This window comes from Miniopterus schreibersii, assembly GCF_964146895.1.
Source record: "Miniopterus schreibersii genome assembly, chromosome: 5".
Classification (NCBI taxonomy): domain Eukaryota; kingdom Metazoa; phylum Chordata; class Mammalia; order Chiroptera; family Miniopteridae; genus Miniopterus; species Miniopterus schreibersii.
Window position 1 is genome coordinate 45,825,995 of NC_138106.1, and position 24,405 is coordinate 45,850,399.

Genomic DNA, 24,405 nt, shown 5'->3' on the forward strand with positions numbered 1-24,405 from the left:
TCTCACATTGATGTTTTTCTGTCTCTCTCTCTCTCCCCTCTCCCACTCTCTTTGAAAAAGCAATGGAAAACAATATAATAAAATAATCAAATCAGGTCTTTAAAACTCCATTTTACTGACAAAAGTAGAGAAAGAGATAAATAGGATTTTATTTAATAACAGTGAAAAAATGTTATAATGCATCTACCATTAATCTTCTGTATCTACATTAAACATTCCTTTTACCCTTTGGGAAATAAGTTTATAACCTGATTTAGCAATTTGTTTTAAGCTATTAAAGCATATTGAAATTATGATGGAAAAGATAAGCTTATAATGGAAAAGCATAAACTTGTACTATTTTCTTTACAGTTTTATACCATGGTGTTTATCTTTGTGTGCAGGAGGCAGATGCTGAGCCCTTACTGTGACACACTCAGAAGTAATCCATTGCAGTTAACTTGCAGACAGGACCAGAGAGCAGTTGCAGTGTGTAATTTACAGAAGTTTCCAAAACCTTTACCTCAAGAGTACCAGGTAACACTTGTATGGGGCACAATTTTAGGAATTCAGCTTTTTAAAAATAAGTTTCCATTTTGAATTAGAAGAGAAAGTGTTTCAATTTATAAAGCCACATTTGTTTTCTGTAAGTCAGACAAAATTGAGGAATTCCTCCATTTCTTTGTAACCAATGTGATAATCAGTAGTAATTAGTATCTAACAATGCCTTGTAGAAATAGTAAGAGGCATTTAGAATATTTATTTTTATCTATATATTTTTAAACTGTATGTCTTTTCTTCTTTTTTAAAATATATTTTCATTGATTTTAGAGAGAGAGGAAGAGGGAGAGAAAGACAGAAATATCAATGAGGGAGAAACAAGCCTGCAACCTGGGCATGTGCCCTGACCAGGAATCAAACCGGCTACCTCTTGGTGCATGGATTGATGCTCATCCACTGAGCCACACCAGACAGGCTGAATGTCTTTTCTTTCTAATCGTTTCCAAAGTCTTCATCTTTAATTTCCTCTAATTTACTCCATAAAAACAAGGTTCTTTAAAAAAAATAATTTAGGTACTCTAAGCCAATTAATTTGAAGGCTTGGAATTTATATTGAAAGAAGGTTTGACTCAAGGGATCTAAAAGGTGAAGGAAATGGTCCCACATGTTCAGTCTGAATCCTGATTTGATCTTTTAAGTGTTTTGTTGCAATGGCTATCTCTATAAAGCCTGTCATTTTCAAAGGACACTTTAGTCAGAAATGATATCTCAGAAGCTAATTTAAAATGATTGCTGCTAAATTTTGAGCTTCCTACATATGTTTATGACCTTTCTGAGTGTTTCAGACACCATATGTTGGCATCTATATTTCTAGACATAGTATTATAATTCAATGAGTTGGTGTAAAATTTGAAATCTTTAAGATTTATCTGGTACCTTGTTCCTTTGGTATTCAAAGTATTGTATGTGTGTATGTGATCTTTCATTTTCTTACAGTTTTAATTTTTCAAGTATGTCAAAACAATATATAAATTAAGTCTCCTAAAAACATTTGAAGTATAGCATATTTAAAATCTTAATTCTATGCATTTTTTGGTGTTTTGTCAACTCTTAAAAGTCTTCCGATTCATCCTTTAAAAACACTAGTCAAATTTGTCATCTAATGAAAAACAGACTAGTTTACTTACCTGGCTTATTTCTAAAATTACAATACTTTGACATACCCCTGAGTAGTGTATTACTGTCTTTGTGTTATACTGTATATGAAGAAAAGTATATTAATACCAAGTTATACAGCATTAGAGGGTTGCTGTAAATTGCCTATGGACTTTGTTTTGATTATACAGAATTTTTTCTTTCTCTCCTGTCTTCCTAATACTTTTTTTGTAGTACTTTGATGAACTCAGTGGAATACCTGCAGAAGATTTGTCTCATTATGGTGGTTCAGTAGAAATTGCTGACTACTGCCCTTTCAGTCAGGAATTCAGTTGGCATTTAAATGGTGGATATCAGCGCAGCTCAGATTGTAGAATATTGGAAAATCAACCAGGTTAGTTTAGTGAAATGAAATGTTATATACATATTACAATTATATATCAGCAATGTAAAATAGTAGTTAAGAGCACAGACCCTGGAGTTCAACTGTCTGAGTTGTATTGTGGTTCCACTGTTATCCATCTGTTGTAAATAACCTAACTTCTCTGTGCCTCAGTTTCCTCCTCCGTAAAAAGGGGATAATAATACCTATCTAATAGAGTTCTTGTGAGAATTAAAAAATTAATGTGATAAGAGCTTAGGACCATCATACATAGAAAGGATTTTTAGCTATTAGATAGATTTGCACATGTATACAAACACTGCTTTTCAGTAATACCTTACATCTGCATGACACTTTTCATTTGCAAAGCACTTTCATTTTTATATTTCATTTTAGTCTTCTAAAAACCTGATGAGAGACATAGAGAAGATATTATTGAATTTCACAGATGAACGAAAAGACACTAAGTAATACAGTTAGTTGGTGTTAGTACAGGATCCTCCAGTGGATAGCTCTTTTTAGCTAATCACTTTAGGTATCCTATTTTTTTCTCTCCTGAGGAGTGTGCATTTTAGGTATTTTAGAAGTAACATACCATTCTTCAGATATCAGAATAATATTGTCCCATAGCTATTAAGGTGTTGCCATATTATTTATTCTTTCTTAATACATATAAATGAACAGGTCATCAAGGGGATAAACAGTATGGTGATTGGATATTCAGCAATAATACAGTGGTACCTCGGTTTTCGGATGTAATCTGTTCCAGAAGACCGTTCAGGTTCTGAAACGTTCAAAAACAGGGATCAGCAGCCGACAGCTAGGCCTCAGGGTCTTGCCCTCAGCGGAAGCTGTGTGGCATGTTCGACTTCCGAGGCGTGTTCAAAAACCAAAGTATTTACACGTTCGTAAACCGAAATGTTTGTCAACAGAGACATTCGAAAACTGAGGTACCACTGTAGTTATCGCTCATACTACTCACCTCTGTGAATAAAATGTTCTCACATCTGATATGTTAGTAAACAGCAATAAGCAGTTTTTATTTCTGTGGTCATCAAAATTTTTAACCTGGTCCCCCACCTTTATTCCATACTTTATTACAGACTAAGTCAGTTAAATTTTGCATTTCCATAATGTTTTATTCTTAAACCTAGCAGATTTAACTGGATTTGTAGTTATTTTTCTGTCACTCACCTACTTGATAAATGTCTAAAGATTTATGACACAGCTACTCAGCAGTTCCATGTAAAGCAAAAGAAATGCACAGATCTATCAGTTACAGGTTTGTTAAAATAATATATCACATTTTATTGTTTTACAGCTGGAGTTGGCAAACGTTTATTGTGAAGAGCAAGATAGTAAATAGTTTAGGTTTTGTGGGTCATAGTCTCTGTTGCAACTACTCAACACACTGTTATAGTGTGAAAGAAGTCATAAACAATGTATAAATGAATGAGTGTGGATGTGTTGAATAAAACTTTATGTATAAAAACAGGCAGTCCTCAGGATTTGGCCTGAGAATTGTAGCTTGCTGACCCATCTTTTTTATTTTTTTGCCGTTGATCACTGTGTTTTTTGAGGACTTTGAAATACTCCAAAAATAAAAGAAATACAGAGTTCTGTTTTACATTTTCTCTTTTAGCTTATGTAATTAAGATTTTTCAAAACTGACATAAAATAAAATACATACTGTTTTTTAAAATTTTAATGTATTGATTTTAGAGTGAAAAAGAGAAACATCAATTTGTTATTCCACTTACTTACGCATTCACTGGTTGATCCTTGAGTGTGCCCTGACTGGGGATAGAACCCACAATCTTGGTGTATTGAGATGATTCTCTAACCAACTGAGCTACCCAGCCAGGGCAACACTTATCTTTATAATATTTCAGAATGGGCTAATTGAACTCTCACTGTTTTCAAAAGATGAAACTTGCTTGTATTAGGCGTAAAGAGAGCAAATAAATTATTGCGGGAACTTAAGAGCGTCATCCTTTGTCCATTAGCTATTTAGAGGTCATTGAGTCCACTCTGCAGGGACTTAGAGTGGACTCAGTGTGCTTAGTCTGAGATTAGATCAGCATGGTATTTATGAACTTCCAGGGGATGGCGTAAGTTGAAAATACAAAAAAGTTTTGCAAAAGTTGCAAGACCCCAAAAAAGCTTTCATTATATAAATCATTGTCCTCATCCTGTTCTGGGTCATTTGAGAGATGACTCCTATTAGGCCACCAGTGAAGGTGATTCTTAGTACCATTTCCTCTATGTAGCTAACTTATATGCTTTAGGCCCAGTTTTATCACTTGTTTCTGGTATAATAATTTTCTGCCAGTACCTGTATTGAGAACCCAGTTTGAGTTTGGATCCCTCCTTCTCTTGATTTTTTAAATTGAAAACTTCCATTAAACATGTTTGTTTTTAAAACAACCTTTAATCATAAGAATGGAATACTTCAACTTCTTGTTTTTTGAACCAAAGGCCAATTTTTAAGATAACTTTTCTGGTTTGCTTCAGACCCTTTTAAAAACTATGGTGCTGAAAAGTATGGACCTCATTCAGTTTGTTTAATTCAGAAATCAGCATTTGTCATGGAACAGTGTGAAAGGAAGCTGAGTTACCCAGACTGGGGAAGTGGATGTTATCAGGTAAATTAAATGATTGTTAATAATTATACCAAATATTACATAATTTTGTCTCATTATTGGGTTTTTATATTTTAAAATACATTGTATCTTTTTATAGTTAATTTACTGATTAATACTTTAACTTATGTTTATTTATGTAAATATTAGTTTGGATGCTTACGTTTTGTGAAAATATTGTCTTTTTTTTTTAGAGAAATTGCCTTTCTCCATTTGTTTAAAAATATATATATAATTGCTGTATATCAGCAAGTTTTATAATAATTTTACCTCTGGGCATATATCCTAAGAAAATAATGGAAAATATTTAATTTTGTTCTTGAATAGACATTACTTTGAATGGAAAAAATTTACAATTTTACTTAAGATCTGAGGAAGGCATAGATTTAAGAGTTAATAAATCAACTACTGATTCATTGTAGGTTTTTTTCCTTTGAAAGTAGAAGTCCAAAGAGAGCAAATTACTGTTATCTTAATTATCTTATTTACATGTCTGGTATTAAATGAGTGCATCATCTTATTAAAATCTTACTGAGATACAGGCATTTTGGAACTTAGGTTCATTCAACTTAATGAATATTTTGTACCCTACTAATGGATGTTGAGGACAGTGTGCTTCTGAGACGTGAAAAATAAGAATTTGCTGTATTATTTCAGCTACAAGAGCTAAATGGACTTCTGTAGCTGGGAATTTAAATATTATTATTTTAAATATGTTTTTATTTCTTTTAGAGAGAGGGAGAAGCATCAATGTGAGAGAGAAACATCATTCGGTTGCCTCTAACCGGGGACCTAACCCACAACCTAGGCATGTGCCGTGACGAGGAATCAAAAGGGTGACCCTTCAGTGCATGGACCACGCTCAACCAACTGAGCTACACCAGCCAGGGTTAAATATTGTTTTTAAACTTTCTTATAAAATTAACATTTTTGGAGTAACAGCCTTATTGAGATATAGTTTACACACCATACTTTTCATATGAAATTATCTTTGAAACCTTATAAAAGATAATTAACCACTTTCCAGTTATAATTTGACAGCTATAATCGAGCAACCGTTTTCTGATAAATTCCATTGAAGATTTATGTATTGATTAAATACATAGTTTTGATCTATTATAACCATAATACATAATTTTGTTTTATTTCTTTCACTTAGTACTTTTTATGCAGAGCAAAACACCCTTTCCAAGTTTTTCCATTAATAACACTTACTATTCTTTATGACTGTAGAACATTGCATCTTATTTGGGAAGTCACTTCCTTGTTATATATTGAGTTTTCACTGTGTAAAAATGCTTTTATAAGTATACTTACATATTTTACCTTTTTTAAAATTTATTTTTTGAAATAAATTCCTATAAGTGAAAATATTAGGTTAAAGGAATAAAACTAGAACCGTGACAACTGTAACAGGAAGATGAATTTTTCAGGCTATTTTAATGTTTTATTAACATACTACCACCACAGAGGGGTTATGCAGATTTGAAATACCATCCATAAAGACCCAATGTACAACTTGGCTTCCCTGTACCTAGTATTGTCAGTTAATTTTGCTGATTTAATACTAACCATCATTTATGTGGGAAAGTGTGTATGGTTTCCAAATAATTCACTGTGGATTGACTGTTTTGTTTTTTGTTGTTTTTCCTTATTTTGACAGAATGGTACAAAATTAAGTCATTTAAGTATAAATTGCTGATATGTTGCCCCTTCAGTCCCAAATATTTTAATGTGTACTACTTATAAACAAGGATATCTTCCTACATGACCACAATACTACCCCAAAAAAATCAGGAAATTAACATTGATACATCTAATTCTTTGACCACATTCAAGTTTTGCCAATTGTCCCAGTATTGTCCTTGTAGCAGTAGGATCTGGACTAATCTCATGTTTCGTAGTTGTAATGTCTCTGTTCTTCAATCTAGAACAGTCCCTCAGTCTTTTCTTGACTTTCATAACCTTGATACTTTTAGAGATTGCAAGCCATTTCTTTTCTAGAAGAAAAGATGTCTGATGCTTTATTAAATTCAGGTAATGTATTTTGGGCAGTAATATAACAGAAGTGATGCTCATGTTCTGGTGGTACACTCTTTTGACTTGTCCTTTTACTGGTGATGTTAAATTGTTGTTATATCAGGCTTCTCCACTGACAGGTTATTCTTTTTCTGTTTTAATTAATTACTTTTGTAATTAATAAGTATTGGGGGGAAGGTACTATGTCAATAACTTATTTCTTATCATACTTTCATTTTATTAATGCATGTATTTATATCCGTTTTGACTCATAGATTCCATCTTATTCAATAAGTATTACCATTATTATCATTATTTATTTTGATATTCAAGTTGCTCCAACTTTGGCCAGAGGGAGCCCCTTCAGGTTGGTTCCTATGTTCTTTGGTCTGTCCTCATCTTTCTTTTAATATTTCCTTGCTTTCTGGCCCAAGATAGTCTAGGCCCATCTTTACTTTCTTTGCCCCTGCCTGGAATCAACCATTTCTCCAAGGAGCTCTAATTTATTTCAGTGGAGTGTGGTATTTAGCAACTATGATCTGCGTGCTAGATGTACTGTTCATTGCTGTTGAAATATAGCTGCCCTCCAGCCCTCTTGATAAACAGAGCTAGGAAATATATGTATTGTGTAATTTTTATATATACTACTCATACATATATAAATGTATAACCTTGTTTGCACCAGTATCTTTGATTCCAGTCTAACCCAAAGGGTTCATTTTCATTTTTTCCCTTTCTATATTTGTAACTCCTCTTTCTGACAGAAATCTGGCTGTCATTGTCCTCAGTATGCTGACTTATTTGATCTGTCCACACCTTTTTCACCTTCTCCCACCCCTACGTGGTTGCCCTCTTCACCAACTTGGACTCTTACACAACCCGCCAAGTCACAACATTTCTGCCTTACTGTGATCCAAATCCTATGTACATCCTCAGAATAAAAAAATTATATCCCACCCTTCTTTCCTCAATTAAAGCTACTAAAGGCAGGCATTGTGTTGTGAACTTCTTTCGTATTCTTTTCAGTTCTAAACACGATAATCAGGTCTCACTTAAATGATGATTATATTGCACTATCGCTATGGTGATGCTTATTAGATGTGGGTCATTGAATGACAGGCTATGCAAGAGGTTACTCTTTATTGTTTGTATTCTCAAAAGCTTATTATAACTTAAATTTCCAAATCAGTATTATATTTAAACTTAATTGATGATTGAGTTACTTCAAAAATGACTCCATTGTTGAAATACAGTTTTGGAACTCCTCTTTTGAAATTTCCTTTATAAATAGTTTAATAGCTATTTAAGAAAATCAGTTTTAGTACTTTGCATCACACCCATGTTAACCTCATGTTAATCAGTTTAGTTAAGTACCTTTACCAGACTCAGTTCTGGGAAACTTTGGGATATTTCTAAAAATTACATCTAGTTATAAAGTAAAAGTTTGCTACTATCAAACATTTTCAGCCTGGCTAGCATGGCTCAGTGGTTGAGCATTGACCTATGAACCAGGAGGTCAGGGCACATACCCCCATTTCAGGCTGGATCCCCAGTAGGGAGCATGCAGGAGGCAGCCGATCAATGACTCTCATCATTGATGTCTCTGTCTCTCTCTCCCTTCCTCTCTCTGAAATTATTGAAAACAGAAAGGAAGGGGGGGGGGGGGGAAGGAGGGAGATGCATTTACTTTGAAAATAGTTCCAGGAGAGAAGTTTTAGAAATATTTAAAGTGAAGTAACTTAATTGAAATTAACATGAAGTCTTCAGAAAAGAACTTTGAAGAATAATCATTAAAAATTGTTTATATCCCAAACTGTGTTCTATAGCCAGTATTTTTAGTAGATTCTAACCTTTTTCCTGCAGATAAAGAAAAAGGCCAGTATACTTACTGATCTGGAATTTTTTTTTCTGTTTGAAGGTTTCTTGTTCTCCACAAGGTCTAAAGGTTTGGGTCCACGATACTTCATATTTGTGTAGTCGGGCTGGGCAAGTCCTCTTCATTAGTATTCAGATGAATGGCTGGATTCACAATGGAAGCCTGCTGTGCCCGTCATGTTGGGACTTCTGTGAACTCTGTCCTCCAGAAACAGATCCTCCAGCCACTAACTTGACCCGAGCTCTGCCACTGGGTGAGTAGTGTCTATGGTTGGAGTAATGGAGACTTTTCTTATAAGATGTTGAAAATCTCTTCAAGGAAGTTCTAAAACAGGTTGAGCATCTTCTCTTCTAATTTCGATGTTATGGGAAAATCTCCTTCCCACCATTGACTTTTATTTTTCCCTGACAGGAGCAATATCTGTCAGTAGAGTTATTTAAAAAATGACTCCATTGTTGAAATACATTTTTGGAACTCCTCTTTTGAAATTGCCTTTAGAAATAGTTTAATAGCCATCTAAGAAAATCAAATTTAGTACTTTGCATCACACCTTTATTAACCTATGTTAACCAGTTTAGTCAACTACCTTTATCAGACTCAGTTCTTGTCAATAGATCCCCTATCACTCACAGCACCTCAGTTTTGAGTGCACAGATTACATCAGTCAGCCACTGGCCTGTTTCAGTGCAGAGGAGCCTCTTCCCCCAGCACTACATGTTCAGAGGGTGCTGCAGCCTCCCAGATCTGGCTTGATGGTCTTCAGAGTCCATTTCTCTAAATTCTTTGTTGAGTACCTAAACTCCTGCACAAGAACACAGGTCCACAGCTACCTTAACAAGTAGTGTCACTGCCACTTTAGTAAAAGCTTTCTATGGTAGTGTGGAGCCAGCCTCTTCCTGTATTTTGGAAATAATGATGTGAAGCCTAGATAAGTTTTATTTCTTCCATCAGTTCAGTGCCAGAGAGAACCCTTTGTGCCAGATAGGGTCAATGGAACTGAAAACAAATTTCCAAAGTCAAACTATTGAGTCCTCAGTTTTACACCCTCTCCATGTTAAACCACTTTTTTAAAATTTTTAATATGTCTTTATTGATTTCTAAGAGAGGAAGGGAGAGGGAGAGAGATAGAAACATCAATGATGAGAGAGTCATTGATCAGCTGCCTCCTGCATGCTCCTGACTGGGGATCGAGCCCACAACCCGGATATGTGCCCTGACTGGGAATCGAACCGTGACCTCCTGGATCCTAGGTCAATGCTCAACCGCTGAACCATGCCCAGCCAGGCAAACCACTCTTTTTTTCCTTCTTTTTTTTTTTAAACCCACAAAATTCTTTAATCAGACCACTGTTCCAACATTCAATAGCCAGAACCACATTGCCATGACAGCCTCCTTTGTTCCTGTCTCTCCATCTTGATTCCTTACTCCTACTGATCCTCAGGCCATCTTCCACTTCCTCCTGACAGTCACTGTTGTGATTACACCTTACCCAGCCAGTTTCTTCAGTATGTTTCCAATCAGTCCGGCCTGTATCCCTATTCATGGAGGAGCACTGACAGCTTTCATGTACTGTATCTGACCCTGGATGGTAATCTCAGGCCTGCTGTGCTAACTTTTCTGCACAGTACTCCAGTGAGTCAGCTGAGTCTTCTGCAGTTATAAGAGTAATGACACAATGAATTATTTGAAATGACGTAAGTAAGATCTTAGGTCCCTTTGACGTGGTATGTAGTATATGTAGTGTTAAATACTCTTGGGTAGCTTGTGTTTTTTTTAATGCTCACAGGAGGATATTTTTTCCATTGCTTTTCAGACAGAGTATAAGGGAGAGAGAGAGAGAAACATCGATGTGAGAGAGAGACATCGATTGGTTGCCTCCTGCATGTGCCCCGACCAGGGCCAGAGATCGAGCCTGCAACTGAGGCACGTGCCCTTGGTCAGGATCAAACCTGGGACCCTTCAGTCCAAGGGCTGACGCGCTAACCACTGAGGCAAACCAGGCTTAGTATGCCTTTAAAACATAAAAACTGCTAATATTCTAGAGGAAGTGTAAAAAAATATTCCTCTCCCCATATTCTTCTGATTTTTTTTTATTATTGATCTCAGGTTCACATAGCTTTTTCTTGCATTTGTTAATTTCTTTTGGAATGTAAAAAACCATCTTTTTTCCTTTTCTCTGGTTGTCACATCTAAATGCTAGAGTATGTTTAGATAGTTGTTTTATAGTGCCTAAGATAGTGATTATAAAAGCCTTATTTCTAATTATTTCTGGTCTCTTCAGACTGTAGGGGTTATTTTTGTTTCCATTTATTGAATGCTAACCAACTGCTTTATGTCTATATCATTGCATTTAATCATCACAAAACCTAATGAGGTAGGAATTATCATTTTACACACGAGAAAACTAAGGTATGAAGAGATTAGGTAATATGTCTACTATCGTGGCTAATAAATAATGAGGTTCAGATCAAAACCAAAATCCCATCAGCTCCAGTTCATTTTGAAGTACCCTCTTTGAATATTTTCTTTTTAAAGAATACTGTCCCATAAAGTTCAGTATTTTTGAGGACAACAAATGTTTCAGAGCCATTAATGTTTTAAAAGCTTGTTAAATTTTAGTTTCAATAGTAGATAAACAACAGCTAGTCCCCTTCCATTTCCTTTGGGCCAAATTGTGCATCAGGAGATAAAGGGATATGCTTATGTTATTAGACTCCAGGTTTCACTCCTTATTCCAGCCAAGACCACTCTACCTGACGCTCTAGGCCAGAACTTACCCAGTAGAATTCTGTTCTGTAATCTGCATTGCCCAATACAGTCATCGTTAGCCACAAGTGACTGTTGAATGTGTGAAATGTGGCTAGTGTGACTGAGGAACTAAATATTTCATTTCATTTTAATTAATTTAAATTTAAGTAGCACATATAGCTAGTGGCTGCTATTTTGGACAGTGCAGCACTAAGTCAGAGTTTCTCAAACTTTTGCATGCATCAGAATCATGTTAAAACACAAGTTACTAAGACTCACCCCCAGAGTTTCTGATTCAGAAGATCTGTGTCAGAGCCTGAGAATTTTCATTTTTAACAAGTTTCCAGATGCTGCTGTTGTTGATCCAAGGACCACACTTTGAGGACTGTTCTTGGCTAAGTGGAATCTTTCTAAGATTTAACAATTACCAGCTGATTCCACTGGAGAAGAATAGAAGTTTCCTCATAGTTTATCTGAATTACCTACAGTGAAATAATTTTTAAAAAACTTATGCCACACTATATGGTGCTCAGAAGAACAGGCTGCAGTGTCTTGATTTCATCATTCTATTCACTCAAGAGCTGAAGACCAGCCCTATTTTCCTTACCTTTTAGAAGTCAGAGTTGAAGCTTGGTTGGTTCTTTATTGGTCAAAATATTAGAAAGGACAACTAACTCATCTTAAGATAAAGTCAGGTGGACCTGGTCTCTTGGCTACTATAAAAATATTTTCCAGCATTGGCTGGGCAGCTCAGTTGGTTAAGAGTGTCGTCCAGATATGCCAAGGTTGTAGGTTCGATCTCTGGTTAGGGCACATACAAGAAACAACCAATGAATGCATAAATAAGTGGAACAACAAGTCAGTGTTTCTCTCCTCTCTCTCCCTCCCTCCCTCTAAAAATCAGTCAATAAAATTGAAAATAAATGTTTTCCTTTCTGAGAATTGTTTTGGGAAATAGTTTTAGCTGTGATCAGCTCATGGCTAAATTAAAACATACTTCTAGTGCCCAAATTCCATAGAATCTTCTTCCATTTCCATATCAAGCCTGGATGTAGATAGATGGGTAGAGACCAGGGGCCATATGCCCTGGTTTGTCTGGGACAGTCCATATGTCTTTTGTCCTGGTATAATTGTTAATAGCGTTCTCTGTGTTAAAAAATCAAAGAGAACAATTTAGTTGATCTAAGTAAATTTTATTTCACACTTCATGAAGGGGGGCAGTCTCCACTCTCAAGAGTCCAAAATAAGGGCAAAGGGCTGCAAGCAGGAAACAAGGAAGAAGCACTGAGCTTAAGCTGATTGGCTGGAGTTGTGTATCTACCCTATTTTGAAACATCAAGGACAGGGAAAAAGTATAGAGCCCAGAGGTGGCTTGTTGGTTCGCGATTGGCTGACTGGATACACTGTCTTTCTGGTTAAGCACATGGAAGTTATCTAAGTTTCAGTTTTCTGATGTGGTACCGTCTTGGGACTAGCAATTTATTTCAACACTTGTCTCAAAATGCCCTGATTTGGGATGGTAAATTATATCGTTACCAAAAAGGGACACGGAAAAACAGAAGAGAGTCCTACTTCCCGTGTCAGAATAGCCAAGGTATTAATCTACTTCCCTGTGTAGCATCTTTAACTTTGCTGTGATACTAGCCGAAGACACTTCTTTCTCCTCTTGGGTGCTGTTTTTAACCTTGATATGGTGAGTACATTCTTTTCTTCCTGCATAAATATTTTGTTCCTTTATCCAAAAATGCAAAAAAAAAATAACTTTACATATCTGGGTTTTAGGAAGTCATTCTTTTTCTTTTTTTTAATCCTCACCCAAGGGTATTTTTTCCTTGCTTTTCAGAGAGAGTCGAAGGGGGGGGAGAGAGAGAGAAACATCGATGTGAGAGAGACACATCGATTGCTTCCTGCACATGCACTCCATCCGGGGCAGGGGAAGAACCTGCAACTGAGGTACATGCCCTTGGATGGAATCGAACCCGGGACCCTTCAGTCTGTGGGCCAACGCTCTAACCACTGAGCCAAACTAGCCAGGGCTAAGAAGCCATTCTTGATTCTGTTCTCCAAGTTGGTCCTTATTCAACTTTTAGTAATCACCTATACTCATCTGTTAGTGTGTAGTTGATATTATGTATTCCAAAAATGTCTATAGAAAGTCAGTTTTTTGTTTTCAACCCTAGATCTCTGTTCCTGTTCCTCTAGCCTGGTTGTCACCCTCTGGCTTCTGCTAGGCAATCTGTTTCCTCTGCTGGCCGGATTTCTTCTGTGTGTATGGCACTAGGAATAGAAAAGTGAATTCTCAAGGCATTCCTTTGTGTCATGTTCCTCTGAACAAAGCACAAAACCTGGGCGAGTACCAGCCTGTGCAGATGGCAGAAGTGACTTTGGCTTGACAGTTCTGACCACAGTCAGACCTTGAAGGGGAGCTTCACTTCACAGCAGTTACTCTTCATCGGCAACCCAACAGCCTCAGCTTGGAGAAGGAAAAGGAATTCCAAGTCATCAAGTCTCTTTATTTTTCAGGATGCATAACCTTCCTGAAGTTTTCCTTTGAAAATGTGATATTGGTGTTATTTTCAGAATACATACCTCAGCATTCTCATTAACCTAAAACAATGGGAAAGTTCATCAGCACTGCAGTAATTTAAAGAACAGCTCATTATTGGAAGAGTTTAAGTTGTGGGTCCTGTCCCTAGAAGTATAAATTATCCTTTGACTTACAGAAAATCATTGAATTGAGATTTCTACATCACTGTTATACCTATTTTGAATTTAATGGCTGTACATGGTACACTTAAATTATTGTGCTCACTATTTTAATGTCTTTTTTTTTTTTTTTTTGGAAATTACATTTTGCTAAATTTTATGATTTAACCATGCTCACCTTTTTCAGACTAGCTGTGTGGTAGTTTACCACTGAGTCATTATGTGTTGATAGCCCTTTTCCAGATGTATCCGTTACTCATAGGTCTTCATAGCTCAGTTTCCTGTTGTATTCTCCATTTGTTTAATACAGTTGAAAAACCGTAGAAGCAGAGAGAGAAAAGTAATGTGCCCTGTAAAAACATTGAAGACATACAAATAGAAGAAAGTATAAATGTATGTTTTTCAGATCATTGTTATGACAATTATAATCCAACAAAAATAGAACTATTTCTTTCTGAGCAATGAAGATAAAAAGAAATTCTGGGATAGACAGGTATGCAGTTGTCTTCACATGGGCTTAGAAATTGTTTCTATCTGAAAATTATTTTATATATAAGAACAATATAAGTCAAAACAAAATGGTTTGAATTGTTTACTAATAGCAAAGTGTAGGTTTGGTGTATGGCCTATCAAATAGGGTCCACTTTACTGCACAACATATGGCTCAATCCTCAGAAGTTGGAAGATAGCCTTTGCTTTAAAAGGAGGTGATGTCCATTACCTCCTGCTTTTGACACTTCTGTCACCATGTAGATTCTGGTCCACAGAAGCAGTTCTGCTCTAGAGCTTACTGACCCTTTACTAATTAAATTCTCTGTGATGAGTGATGTCCAGTTTTTCTCTGTAAAGTTAACAAAATCCTGTGACATTATAAGCACAGCCCTTGGACAAGCATTCATTCATTCATTGGTTAACCCTTTAATTCAGTGTATAGTTATTGAGCACTCCATGTAAGAAATTGTGCTAAATGAGCAAGCAGCTGATTATTTGGCACTGTGGACAAACAACAATGCCAGCATAAAGGAAAGTCACCTTTTTTAATGCATACATTTTAAATATGTATTTAAATATGCAGTTTTGAATTGAAGGTATTTATCATTGTGAAAGCTGGGGGTCTGTAGCATATGTACCTTCAGCTAAAGAGAAGCTAATAGTAAAAGGTGTCAGGTCAGTGCTCTGTTTTCTGCCTGTGTCATGTGTTTCTTAAACTGCAATGTCTAAGAAAAGTATAGAGTATATTTTTAAAGAAAATTATAAAAATCTAAACTTACATACCAATTGTGATTATGAATCATCCTACAAAGTTCTATAAAGAATTTCACCAAAAAACTATGGACTAAGAATATATTTGAGATTTACAATGATGGATTTGATTATATTTTGACTGTTGTGCAGTAATGCCATTTTGGTAGTATTATTTCTGAGCATGGTGCTTTTTATACTTGAAATCTATTTTTGCTTTTACTTTTTATTGATATAATTATATTTGCACTAATGACTTTCTGGAGAAAATATTATAGATGATTTTTTTATACATATTTATTAAGCTTGGAATCTGGTAGCCCAGTTTTCTCTGCACAAATATGAAACTTGATAAAGTATGATGTTAAGAAATCTTGAGTTTCTGAGGGTAATTAAATGTGCTGGTGTCGTCCTTCCTCATCAAGTCTTGAAAGTGGTTGCTTATCACTGATTCTGCATAGTCTACTCAGTGAAGACTTAGAAGGCCATTGAACCTGTAAGAAATTTTAAGAGGCACATTTTAGTCACTCAGATTATGACAATATTCTAAAAAAAGACTTTTAAAACCTGAGGTTTCAATGCAGAATTAGTGGGCTAGAATTCAGCTTTAAACTGAAGAATTTGAAATGGCATAAGTGTCAGTATTCTGTGGCAGGTTATACCCTTCATGTTAGCAAGGCCGGTTCACTGAGAGAGATTGAGCAGCCTGCAGCCATGGCGGACGTGAGTGGGGCAGGGGAGGGGCTTGGGGAGGAGCCGATTGGGGGTAGTAGACTGGAGTCCCTGTCTGGCTCAGAAAGTGTCAAGTGCTTATAAAAACGGACTACCTCAGTTTTCAGTTCAGACTTTGGTTCATTTTGATACAATTAAAGTCCCAGTTGTATCAAGTAAATTTGTCTCTCAGGTATTCAGGAACAGAATTTACAGGAAGGAGGCAGAAGCCATGTCAGTAGACTTGAGCTGACAGCGTTAAAGAAACTGGCAGGCAGTTAGGAGGGCTCATGTAAATCCCTCTAATGTTCTCCTGAAAAACATCCCTTTCCCTTACTTATTTCTTAAGGATACATATTTTTGTTAAGACCAAATGAACATTCTAAAAATGTTATAAAAATGTTATAAATTATGCTTAAGATTAGTTTCAGCCTAATATGTTGGCTTAGAGTTTATGATTATATGAAGAAAAAACATAAATTAATGAAGTTTAAATAGTTTTAGGAAGATATGTAAATAAGTATACCAGAGTATTCTTTAAAATTCAGTATCAATATTCTCTTCAATGTTAGAAGACTCACTGGGTGAAACCATCTGTAAAGTGACTAGATGCTTTCTCAGAATCTTTCCAGCTCTAATATTCCGTGACTAATGCTGAACCAGAATAGCTAGGTCACTGCTGGCTCTGACGCGCCTTAGAGGATGCCAGCTCCCACGTCGTGTTCATCACAGTGTCTTGTGCTTGATGCCTTGGACGCTGAGTGGAAAGAGAAGAGCCTGTCTCTCAAGGCATTTGGGCCGCCCTGGCAGGGGGAGATGGACTTCCGTCACAGCCCCGCACACCCACTTATAGTGCGCTCCAGTCATTCGTGCCCTGTCCTTGCATCCCAGGAGGACTAACATGTTACTAAAGACTGTGCTACTCATTCTGAAGAAAGAACGTACCTGAAGGGATGACCTTTGTTCTTTTTTTGGATACATTTAGCCAGAGTTGAGGAAGGAATGCTGAATTATTTTCTTTTATGTTTATATTTTTAATAAGTAAAATAGAAGATTTAAAACTAATCTTTATTTATGGTATTGAACTTCAAGTGTAATATATTCCTTAAAAAAACACAACTTTAATAAAAATGGAAACTAATCTGCATCTTGTTTTTTTTTAAAAAAACGTATTGATTTCAGAGAGCAGAATGGAGAGGGGAGAGAGAGATAGAAACATCAATGATGAGAGAGTCACTGATCGGCTGCCTCCTGCACGCCCTCCACTGGGGATGGAGCCCGCAACCCAGGCATGTGCCCTGACCGGGAATCAAACCACAATCTCCTGGGTCCTAGGTCGATGCTCAGCCGCTGAGCCACACCAGCCAGGCAAGCACTGTCAGTTTTTAAAATCCTGGGTGAGGACCGCAAACACAGCCAGCACTCTGTTTGGGGAAGATGAGGTGTTTGTTATGAAGCATAATTCAGTTTAGTTTTTAACGGAGTAAAATTGTCCTACTTAAAGAGTGAGGACAGATGTTATGCAAAGCTGCAGGGAATAGCCCTCCTCAAATAGTTAAGCCAAAAAGGGAGCGGACGAACAATTCAGGGCAGCCACCTCTGGCTGAAGATTATTCTGGTCCCTTTTGTTCTGTGCTGTGGGCCAGGAGTTGCATTGCATGACCTCCCTGGCGCATTCAAATACCACACTGTGTGGCAGCGGCAAGTAAATGGTGCCTGTAGTCTCAGAGTGTGATTCTTCCTCATAACCTGAAAGCAGTTTGAGAGCATGTATGTACCTGGGCCGTGCCTTCACCGTGTGCACTTGGAGCCACTCTGCCCTGTGGCAGGGAGCCAGGGGCTTGGTGAAATTGACTGAACACGGGCTATGCGACCGCATTGCTGAGCTGAAATCTTTGTGGGAAATTTTAATAATAATTAGAATTTTTTGAGGTTTAAATATATTACCTGTTTACACTTTTTGGTATGTTCATAGAATATAGGTTATTTAGTAGGTGTTATTACGTAAACTAATCTTTTGTCCACAACCTCCAGGTTCATGGGTCGACGCTCAACCACTGAGCGCCACACCGGCCAGACTGAATTATCCAATATTAGGGGTTTTTTCCCTCTTATGTTTTTCAAAGTGTGGTGCCTGGACCAGCCACACTCATTAGAAATGCAAATTCTTGGGCCACACCCCAGATCTACTGAATCAAAGACTCTAGGGGTGGGATCCTGCAATCTGCTTTCTAACAAGTCCTCTAAGGAATGCTCTTGCAAACTCAAGTTTGCAAACCACTGCCCTAAACTCTTGTGGCTCTCACCAGAATCCACCTGATGAAGTTCCAACTGTGGATGAACCCAGTTATGTGCCTCGGTCTTACTTTACCTGGACAACTGAGCCCTGCTGGCAAAAAATACTCAGCTGAGTACTAATTGGTGTCATTTTAAACTCACAGTCACATCCTCAGCTGGGTTCTGCCAGGCAATCTCTCTTCACTACCCCCCCCCCCTTAGGATTACCTGAATTACCAAAGAAAAGAAAAAAAGACAAAACAGGATACCTAGTCAAATGTTAATTTCAGATACACATATACTAGAAAATTGTTTTTTTGAAATTCACATTAGACTGAGCATTCTTTATTTTTCTTTGCTAATTCTGGCAACCCTAACTAGAAGACATACATAGTAGCAGGCAGCTGGAAAGAGGGTGGATGTAAATTGGGAGAGAGCAAGCAAGGATGGAATGAAGCTGTGTCAGTCCTTGCTGCCTCTGACCTTGATGGTATGGGTGCCCTGCAGAAGCTGGGGCTCTTCATCACTGAGCTAAACTTAGTTTTGATAAATATAGACACATACCTGACCCAAAGCCAGCGATGCTGTAGGAGGGTCAGGGGAAGACGGGACAGTTGTAGGCCCAGCTGCTGCCTCACACCAGCAAGGTGAGCCAGCAAATGGATGACGAGGTGTGTGAACTAAATGGCTGTTGCTTTGCTTCTGCTCTCAGTCGCCCACAAGAATGTCTCTGTGGACCATCCTAACTGGAAACACACAAGGGAGCGAATTTTGGGAAAAGTAGCTCAACCTAGCCAAGGTGACGCGTTACAGTCCACCACACCCTTTCTCCATTTTAAAAAAAGACTTGATGTCGAGTGCCAGGGACAAATGAAAATTTACACAGGGAGAAATAGCTACCCTTTGTTGAATGCTTGCTACTTAAGCACTTCTCATATATAAATATTTTTATATACATTATACTTACATAGATACATGAATATGCCCATTACAAACATGATCTCATTTAGTCCTTGTAACAATGTTACAAAGTTGGTATTACTAATACCATTTTATAGATGAAGAAACTAAGGGTTAGAAAGGTGGAGAAATTTTCCCACAAACATACAACCAGCAGGGGGCAGAGCTGTGATTTGAAGCCAGGTGTCCCTGTGCTGCCCCGCTGCCCAACAAACTAGACTTTGTTATGTCATAAGCACTAAATCTGCACTCGGACCACAGGCCACCTAAAAAGCCTTCATGCACACGTGCTCAGTGACCCATACTTGACATCACTGTTTGGGGACAAGTCCTTGAGATGCTCATCGCACTCCCCAAGAGCTCCTCTGAGTTGGAGTCCCAGCCCTTTCACTTAGTAACTGGGTGGCGGTCCTGGGAAAAAGATTTACCTTTTCTCAGCCTTACCTTCCTCATGAGGGCAGTAATCCCCACCTTACAAAATTGTAAAGATTGGACAATATTAACACCAGGAAAACATCCGGCACAGCCTGATTATCCTAGATACCCCAGGAATGGGAGTGTTTCCCTTTCCTCAATGAACTGGCTACCACAGCCTGCATCTAGGCTGAAGACCCTTTAAGCTACACCTTCAGTCCTAACCTCTTCCTCTTCCTCCAGGTCTGTATTTCCTGTTTCCCACCAGGAAACATAGCAAATTCTAAATCATCTTACACCTGAACCGTTGTCCAGTTTTTCAATACCACCCATGCCACCTTCAATACCATCTTTCTGATCCTCCAGCTCACTTCCTCAAAGTCACTTCTATTTCTCTCTCCCTATGCCTTACTCAGACATGTGTGCATCATAACTACTCCGTCCTAAAAAAAACTTTCAACTCCTAGTGCCAAATTTTAAAAAGTATAGTGGCAAACCATGTGTGAAAGTTGCCAAGGGAGTAGATCTTAAAAGTTCTCATCACAAGAAAAGAATTTTTTGTAACTATATATGGTGTCAGATGTTAACTAGAATTTTGTGGTGATCATTTTGTAACATATACAGATATGGAATCATTATGTTATACATCTGAAACTAATACATTGTTATATGTCAATTATACCTCAATAAAAAAATAAAGTACATGGACAAACTTGAGTAAATCAGAACAGAATGACCAGGGTGATGGGGGCCTGGAAACTGGCATGCCGGAATGAATATATATATCAAGGTAATAGGGATTTTTCTCCTTAGAACAGAAGCCTAGGGGTTGTCATTGGGAAGAAAAAGTTCTTTCTCTGCGGGCTTCAAAGTGGAGACCTGATCCGCAGGAAATAGATTGCTGCTCAGCGTAAGGAAGTTTGGAGGATTTGAGTCTTTGCCAATGATGAGGGATGTAGCCATTGAGGTTCTCTATCTCACTTACTTGCTCCTTTCATTCTCATTTCTGCACGGAGAAGGAAGATTTTAGCAAAAGGAGATGTTTACCTTCTGATCTAAGAATCTTAAGGAAACAACTTGCTAAGCTGCAAGCACATGCATACAGCACCTCTGCTGAATGACCCTAAACCCGCCCGAATCATGTGCTACCGTTGACCTTAAACAAATAGCCAGATAGTTCTCCAGCAAAATGGGTTTATTCAGAACAACAAACAATGACAATTCAGTTCATGCGGTCTGATAACAAGCCACGTGCAAGTCCCAAGAAACAAAGGAGAGGAAACTCTTACAGAAAAGAATAAGTTGGTAATGCTCTTCTAAACAAATAGTTCTACCTGTGGGGCTTTGTGACTGGCGTAGGGGGTGAGAGCTCCCCCTTCTGGCCTCCCGACTTCATTTTAAATTAGGTTTCTGTTTATTAATTTTATATTACCCATTTCGGATCTGTTTGAAACCTGGTTTTCCAGCACCAGTGACATGAAACCTGAAGCCTGCTGATGGCAAAAAAGAGTTTATAACCCTTCTCTGAGCCAACCAGAGACCTTAAATAAGAATGTGCTGCTGTGGTGGAGCCAGCACTTTCATTTTCAGTTTGGAGAGCCCCATTTTCAGACTGCTATTTGGGTCCTTATAGATTTATTTTCCTTCTAATTTAGGTATTCAATATTAGCAAGATGGAGGTTTATACTTTTCTTCTTTAAAGCTGAAACAATGGAAAGTATTTCATATAGAAACTTTCTTGTACAAAAACACATACGAGAGCATTTAAAATCTTGCTCCCAAGCATATGTCCTCATTTTTGCTCAAATAAACTCCAAAAAAAAAAATTAAAAACACACACATAAGGAAAAGTCCCACTAGGTGACATTTTAATTTACAAATTGGTATTATTTTTGTCGACAAATATCTAGACAGAAGCTTATCTTTAAAAAAAAAATTATATATATATATATTTATTGATTTCAGAGAGAGGAAAGGAGAGTGAGAGATGGAAACATCAATGATGAGAGAGTCATTGATCGGCTGCCTCCTGCACGCCCCCTGTGCTGGGGATCGAGCCCGCAACCCGGGCCTGTGCCCTGACCAAGAACCAAACCTCGATCTCCTGGATCCTAGGTTAATGCTTTTGTCCAGCTGAGCCACGCCCGGCCAGACAGAAGCTTATCTTTCAAATGGCCCTTCTGCTCTAAAGAATGTGAGTCTCATCTCCTGGTGTTTCCCAGGTTACCTCCGAAGAAGATGACAGGAGCAGGGCAAGCAGACACACAGAAGTTGTGGACATTTTCAAGGCGCTCATCCATCCACACTGTAGGATAAGCTCTCCAGGGCAGATTTCTGCCTGTTTAGTTCATTGGCATATCCCAGAGCCAAGATCATTTCCTGTCACACAGTAGGTGCTCAATATTTCTTGAGTATTTGAAGAAAAATGTTTGGGAGAGGCAGCAAAAGTTATACTCAGAGACTGATTATTTTTACTCTCTTAAAAATTTATTTAGCTCAGATTTGCTGTGGCAATTTCACAAGCCAATAGCATACAGGGTAATACCTCTTAATAAGCCAAATAAAAGAAATAACGTACTGCAAATAAAAGACAAATTAATCGCATTATTGTTCCAGGCACGTGGAGATAGAATAAAGTCTAAATTTAATATGAGGTGTACCTTTTTATACTTGAAGGTACTTTGGGGAGAGGTTGACGAACCAAGAGCTGATTTGCAGCTGCCAGTGCAAAAGTGACAGTCCCCTGTTGCTAGAGGTCATTGCTAGAAAGAAGATGCCAGTGACAGGCTGGAAAACTCCTGCAGATGCCTCCTCCTGGTCTCAATACTCCTCACTTTGCCTTATATACCTTCAGAGCGGCCCTTCCCTGGGGCAGGGGAGGGGCCTGGCAAGGCCAGTCAGACTGCCCAAGCCTTATCTAGGTCACCTTGAGGCTGAATATAAGCAAGGCTTCACCAACCCTGTTCCCCTGAGCACAGAACAAAAGGCGAGGGATGAGATTAAGTAGCAGGACAAAATCAACCGCTTCCCCACCCAGTGGCTCCCACAGCGCGCTGCTATTACAGCACTCCTACTATCTTGTCTTTATTTTCATGCCTGTCTCCCTGAAATTGTGAGCAACTTGTAGTCAGGCACCTTTTCATGTTTTGCAAGAAATCATAAATATATTTTCCTTGTTACATAAAAATAAAGCTCTGGCCAGGTAGCTCGGTCGGTTAGAATGTCGTCTTGGTAAACCAAGGTTGTGGGTTCAATCCCAGGTCAAGGCATATACAAGAATCAACCGATGAATGCATAAATAAGTGGGACAACAAATCCATGTCTTTCTTTCTCAAATTAATAAATTTAAAAAATATATAAACAAAAACAAACCCAGATCTCTCATGTTCAGAACGTGAACATTTTACCACCGCCCTTGGGGATAATTTAAAATATTTTCAAGGGTAATGTTATAGCATAGTAAGAAGCTAGGAAAATTCCAGGGCAAGTGTGTTATAGAAATAGATTTGTGTGTGTATTAGAGTCAGGAATATAAGTTTGATGTGTGTGTTAGATTTGAAATAAGTAACTTCATCTTGTGTGACCGAGTGTAATTGTGAGGCCTGCGTGCCACGATAAGATTAACACTTTGTAGCCCTGGCTTCCAAGCAGGCCCGCGCTCTGTAGGACCCTGATAAGACACACTGAAGACGCACCGCACCTTCAACCCAGCTGTTAAAAGCAGGGGCTTTTCGGCCACATCTTTGGATGCTTGTCTGCCCTCCACAGACTTCATCCCCAGCTCCGGGAAAGCTGACCCTGCCTTGCTCTGCCCTGCACCTCTCTAGGAGAGCTTCTAGAGGGCTGCAGTGACCGACGCCGTCGCGGCCGCACCCCCAGACCTTGTGTGTGTCTTTCAGCGGATCCTCCGGGTGGCCTGCTGGTGCCAAGAACCATTGGGAACTGGTAAATAAACCCTGTGTGATTGCTTCATGTTTGTCTCTGTCTCCCTTCTTGAAACTTGAATTATTGGCTCGGTCTTATTAAATTAAAGTGTCTCTCGACCCTCACGGTGGTATAGCCACGTATTGGGAGTTAGACCACCTGCGTTTACGTCTCCAGAGAAACTGGGACAAAGTGGAATAGGGAAACTGAGACAGATAGTTAAACTAGTTGAACAGCATTTTGCAGATAGTAAATCCTATCTTTCCTAACCGAGGACACGTAAGGGTAAATGGTTTGCATTTCTCCTCTCCAGCCAGAGGGTAAATAGCTTAAATCACTCTACTCAAGGAGACAGATAACAAATCCAATTAGTGCCATTTGCCTACCACACCCAAGGACAGACAAATTAAGAATAAACCTCATTTTGGGACATCTGCATAAAGCTGATGAATATTCTATTGATCTGCCCCTAAGACCTCCCCCAAACACCCAGCCTTTAAAACCCCTGAAAATACACTGTCCCAAAGTGCTCCTCCCACCCCCACCCCCCTCCGTCAGGGGAGCACACCAGCGCCATCTCCTTCCCCCTTCTCCCCTCTGAGGGGACCCCACGAGACTTGCAACCAGGGGAGCAATGGGCAGCGGCAGCTCATCCCGGGCTTACCCCCTGTGCCTGTCTCCAAGGTCCCCTTCTCCCCTTTTTCTCTGACTCCCCAGTGAGTCAAAGCAGCCCAGCCTGGGCTCTTGTTTCTTCTATGCCCTTCCTTGTTTCATTGTCCTAAGTATATTTTTGCTGCTGCCAATAAATTCTTGCTTTCTTTTCTACACTTTGTCTCTTGATTGAAATCTTTCCCTCAAGGCAAGAACCG

General features: G+C 38.3%; 1 protein-coding gene across 1 annotated transcript in view; it reads left to right on the forward strand.

Annotated features, from left to right (window-relative positions):
- LMLN (leishmanolysin like peptidase) overlaps positions 1-14,193 on the forward strand; it is a gene marked incomplete at its 5' end in the record, with an annotated part of 53,964 nt that extends 39,771 nt beyond the window's left edge. Inside the window, 5 exons of the mRNA XM_081139242.1 lie at positions 384-516; positions 1,870-2,029; positions 4,532-4,662; positions 8,597-8,807; positions 13,483-14,193. Of these exons, the coding sequence (XP_080995368.1) occupies positions 384-516; positions 1,870-2,029; positions 4,532-4,662; positions 8,597-8,807; positions 13,483-13,583 (736 nt within the window). The 3' untranslated portion in view covers positions 13,584-14,193. The remainder of the gene's footprint in view (positions 1-383; positions 517-1,869; positions 2,030-4,531; positions 4,663-8,596; positions 8,808-13,482) is intronic.
- Between the last annotated feature and the right edge of the window lie 10,212 nt (positions 14,194-24,405).